The 4,970-nt window shown below is 44.9% G+C and overlaps 1 protein-coding gene across 1 annotated transcript; it reads left to right on the top strand.

Moving 5' to 3' along the window:
• Positions 1-2,466: 2,466 nt before the first annotated feature.
• On the top strand, positions 2,467-3,818 carry LOC104267014 (apovitellenin-1-like). Its single transcript, XM_009873818.1, has 3 exons — positions 2,467-2,527; positions 2,924-3,083; positions 3,719-3,818. Exons 1-3 carry the CDS (start codon positions 2,467-2,469, stop codon positions 3,816-3,818), a joined length of 321 nt encoding a protein of 106 aa, XP_009872120.1.
• The last annotated feature ends 1,152 nt before the right edge of the window (positions 3,819-4,970 follow it).

The following is a 4,970-nucleotide window of genomic DNA, read 5'->3' as shown; positions in this document are numbered from 1 at the left end:
GGACAGCCTTCACTAGACCAGGATGCTCAAAGCCCAATTCAACCCGACCTTGAACACTTTCAGTGATAGGGCATCCACAACTTCTGTGGGCAACCTATTCCAGCGTCTCACAACCCTCATAGTAAAGAATTCTTCCTTATAGCCACTCTAAATCTATCCTCCTTCAGTTTTAAACTGTTTCCCCTTGTTCTGTCACTACAGGCCCTGGTAAATGTCTTTGTCTTTCTTACAAGCCCTCTTTAAGTACTGAAAGGCTGCAGTAAGGTCTCCCCGGAGCCTTCCCCTCTCCAGGCTGAAAATAATCAATTATTTCAGCCTTTCCTCACAGGTGTTCCAGCCCTCTGATCACTTTTCATGACCCTCTGGACCCTCTTTAACAGGTCCGTATCTTGGGCTGGGGGACCTGGAGCTGAATGTTTCCCCTGAGTACGTTCTGACAGCTGTCTCAGATGTATGCCCATCTTGTCAGCCTATGCAAAAAGACTTGAGAACGAGGAAAGAAGAAACGTCAGAGGGCTGCACACTCACACCTGTGCACCATTGGGTTAATCCATTTGTTGGAAGTGGAAGGTAAAATACCAATGGGTGTAATAGCCACGATGAAGTTTGAACGGCTGGAGCAGTGAGGTTACGGCACAGGCCTTCCCACGAGAACAGTGGGAGCAAAATTTAGCCCAGCTCTAGCTACTGTTAATGTGGAATTTGGTCAACTTACGAAAGGAGCCTCTATGACACGATTGCCTGCAAAAGTAGGGGGCTCAGTGACCCATGAGCTGCCTTCCATGTCTCTTAGGCTCAGGTCACACTGACCCTCCATTACCAAATCTCAACAACAGGTCAGAGTCCTCCACATCTTGCCTGCCCCACGAAGCCGGATGTGCTTGCAAAAGAGCAAATGGGGAAACAAAGCAGGACCTTTGATCCCTTGCTGTCGCTATATTAGCTCTGCATAAATGCCGATGTTTCAGATGAGCATCTACCTCAGCTTCGACCTGAGGAAGAGAGAAAGCAGGACAGGTAAGAGCTGAACTCTCTCTTCTGGGTTTTATGGACTCTGTGAGTGGTATATCTAGGACTCATAGGGAAGTGAGCGTAGGTGGTCTTCTATTTTGCCCCATTTCTCATCACAAGCCAAAGTGTGAGACATTCTCACGCTCCACAGCCAGGAATATTGCTGAAAGAGAGGAGGATGGGAGCACCTGAGGTGACCTGGATTGAAGCTGAGTGATGGATGCTCCATAAGACACTCATAGGAGGGTCAAGCCCATGGTAGGGATTGCAAAGTTTCAGTGTTGGAAGATCCATAACCTTTTCCTAGCTGCCTTCACCACAGGGACAGTAAAGCAAGTAAGACCAGCTCTTTATGATCTTGGCAAGCACATTTAAGCCTTTTGTTTACAGAGGGAGAAACTGGCTCTAGGACTAAAAATCAAGGAAGGGTGGTAATGGAGCAACTGCTGCTGGTCAGCGAACGTCTAGTGAATGGAATGGTAGCTTTTGGAGGTAACCTGTGCACAGTAGGAAACAAAAATGCATGTGGATCTCCTTGCTCTGGGATAGGAAAGAATGTTGTTAACTTGTAGCTACCTGGCACAAGATTTAACAAAGCACTCGCATGTGACTCGCAGCCTTGTTGACATTGCAATTCCTGACATTGCAACATTTTCTTCATGTTGCTCTGAGTGATGCAGCCCTTTAACACATAAAAATACCTTTCTAGGGCAGCATGTTTGAAAAGCTTTCGAATGTAATGTTATCTTTTCAGTGTACCAAATATTGAGGAGTTCCTCCAGTTCTGACTTTTTTAATAGGAAAAAAACAGTGAGTTTGGATGCAGCTAAAGTTTGCACTTACTCCCTTTCAAGAATATGTTCTGCCTGGGCTACTATCTGTGTCATTAATCCCAGTGTGGACAAGACAAGAGAATCCAGGTGGGTTTTTCCTCAACTAGAGCAAGACAAAATACTCAGATCACCAGGTCACCAAGATGATCGTTGTATGTGATGCACTCACAAGCACGATGTTCTTAAAAGAAATTTAGCAAGAGAAAAAAAAACTAACAAAGAAATCCCACACTATGAATTTTTCAATTGTACTTATGTGTGGAAGAAACCTATTCTGACCTCTGCCAGTTTTAGTGGTTTACTCATGTGCTGAAACAAGGAATTTTAGCCTTCATATAAGAGAAGTAGCTTTAACTGTCATGTATTTCTTGGAGCTCTGAAAGCTATCATTTGTCGTGGATATTTGTGATTGTGCAAATAAAAGGACATTTTCAGATTTATACTGTCTTTTCCTCATTTCTTCAGAGGAAATGCACCATGGTCTTTCCTATTCTGTCTAGTTATTGGTTAGGTTTGTTGCAGGAATCTAGTGTTTAGCTGACATGTTCTATTTCTCTGAAAACATTCTATGGTGACTCCAGCAGGTCTCTTGGTGTAGAGAGCAGGACCAGTACTGTAAACCATGCTGCAATCCAGGGCGTTGGTGATAGCTCTGATTCTGCTCCTTGGCACTACTCTCCCTGGTAAGTCTGAAAAGTTTTTCTGTCTGCCTGAGCCAAGGCTCAGCTCTGCGGATTCTCACTTACCTTAGAGAAGTCTAAACGATCCACGAAGTAGGACTGAAGCCCAACAACACAGCTCAAGACAATGAATATGTAGCGCTTGGCAGCATTAAACAAGTTGGTAGGGCCTGGCATAAAAACTGTCCGTACCTGGTGCAAATACTCTGACATGTAAGACCCATGATCTAGATGCCAGAAAAAATGAGTGACGAGGCACAGCTGGATGCTGCTGGAGTGAATTCTGGGGGAGGCTTTGCATCTCAGAATTTTAAATCTCTTCCAACTGCACCTGGGGAAAATATGAGAGACACTAGTGACTGGAGAAGCCTTATGGGTTTTTTTCCTCCTCTTTCTCAGAAGTGCAGTCAAGGTCCGTCTTTGAGAGAGACCGTCGTGACTGGTTGGTTATCCCCGATAAAGTTGCATCTTACATCTATGAAACTGTGAACAAGGTATCCCCTAAAGTTGGTCAGTTCTTGGCAGACGCTGCCCAGACTCCAGCAATTGTTGCAAGCAGGTATGGAAAGATCCTCTCCGCTAACACTACAATAGCAATGGGTGAAAAGGGAGAGGGAAGAGTGAGAGGAAAAACAGATTAATCAAGTATCTATATGGGGAGAGCCAATGGGAAATTAATCAGCAACCAAAGCCTGATGTGACTACAATGGGAGATGATACGGTTTCATGTGAAAGTGCAAGCTCTTCCCAGGGATGCACACTGAGCATGATGATGCTCATGGGGATAGCAGGTGCTGCTCTTTACACGTGGCTAGTGAGGGAGGGGGTCACTGGGGGATCAGCCCCCCTGGAAGGGTTCTGCACTGCTCTCTGTCAGGGGCTGAGTACTTAAGATGCCAGGAAACACTGCTGTCACTAACTGCAAATCACAGAGTTGGCTTTAGCTGCAAATACATATTCCTCAAAGAAGGGGAATGAGTTTCCTGCCAAAAGGAAAAGCATGATGACATCAGAGATGTGGTTTCATGTAACTCATAGCAAACACATATGGCCTATTCCTGTCTTCTAAGAAAAGCCCCTCTAGGACTGCTGCAGAGCTTTGCACTCAGTGTGAGGCAGTGTGATACCTACAACAGATGGAGATTACCCTCACATATTTGCCTACCTTACCACATACACTATTGTCTCCTGCAGGAACTTCCTCATCAGGGAAACAACTAAACTCAGTATACTGGCTGAACAGCTGATAGAAAAAATTAAGAGCCTGTGGTACACAAAAGTCCTAGGCTACTAGCCAGATGAAGACAAGTCAGTGTTTCCTGATGTGAGTTAGTAACAGCCTGCAGTGTCCTCTTTTCCCCTACCACGGACCAAGATCAGTCAATGAGACAGAATCGATGCTCCTCTTAAAGCCACCAGAGGGAACCCAGCTTCAGAGACCAAAGGATGGAAGGCATCTGCTGAAGTCTCCCCTGAAAAAAACCTGGTGACTGGGCATGGGGAAGGCAACAAGAATGTAGAGCTCTTCTGTAGCCAAATCCTGAAAATTAATTCCTCCTGAATGGCTTGTCCATTGACCCTCTAATAAAAAGAAAATGTTGGTTGTTAAGACTTACCTAAAGTTTCCTGTTTATATTGACTGCTACAAAATCATATCCACCTAACATGCAGGGCTAAACTATAGCAGTTGTTCTATCACCACATGACCCCTCCCCAGCCAAGAAGGGAGATTGGGAAAATGCGAAGAGACCTGTGGGTTGAAATAAGAACAGATTTAATGAAACAGTAAAAATAGTATTAATGCTAATGCCCATATATATAGCGTACAAAGATATATTCAGGCTAGTGAGTGTTAAGCAGTCCCAGCGAGCAGAATGATAAGTGACCCCTTCCAGGGACAGTAGCCCTTGAGAGGAAGAGGAGGAGCAAACTTTAAAATGAGCATGACAACTATCATATGAGATATATGTGTAAGCTAGCTCAGGTCAGCTGCCCCAGCTTTTGCTCCTCCCACCTTAAGTTCCTGGCTGAATCAAAACTGTGAACGGCCTGCACACCATGGCTGGCCTGTGATTCTATCACAGTGAAACCAGGACACCTTGGCATCCCATTCTGCTGAGAATGAGAAGTTGTTGTGGGCAATGCTAACAAACCCTGACCGTTCAGGCACTTTGAACTAAGCTCAGGTTCTTTTTAGGTGGAGGGGGCACTACTTGAACATCTTTCGGGGTAGCCACATCATGGCAACCATAACATCACATCAGGAAAGACCACGAAATTGAAGTTGCGTTGATTGTGCTCCTTGGTTAGATAAGAAGCAAGTAGGTGCACCTGTTTCAAGTGCCTGAAGATTTCAGATCATTTGAGAAAACAAGTGCCAGTAAAACTCAATTCTCCCTCAATCTGAGCAGGACTTCTAAAGCATGTTTCATCATCCCACCCATGA

Source organism: Apaloderma vittatum, unplaced genomic scaffold (assembly GCF_000703405.1).
Source record: "Apaloderma vittatum isolate BGI_N311 unplaced genomic scaffold, ASM70340v1 scaffold10267, whole genome shotgun sequence".
In the NCBI taxonomy this organism is placed as follows: Eukaryota; Metazoa; Chordata; class Aves; order Trogoniformes; family Trogonidae; genus Apaloderma; species Apaloderma vittatum.
Note: the sequence above shows the minus strand (reverse complement) of the source record. Positions and strands in the feature narration are given on the sequence as shown.

Coding starts and splice junctions, on each gene's coding strand:
- LOC104267014 (XM_009873818.1), top strand. CDS start 2,467: ATGCTGCAATCCAGGGCGTTGGTGATAGCTCTGATTCTGCTCCTTGGC. Junction 2,528..2,923: donor CCTTGGCACTACTCTCCCTG/GTAAGTCTGAAA, acceptor CCTCTTTCTCAG/AAGTGCAGTCAAGGTCCGTC. Junction 3,084..3,718: donor CCAGCAATTGTTGCAAGCAG/GTATGGAAAGAT, acceptor TGTCTCCTGCAG/GAACTTCCTCATCAGGGAAA.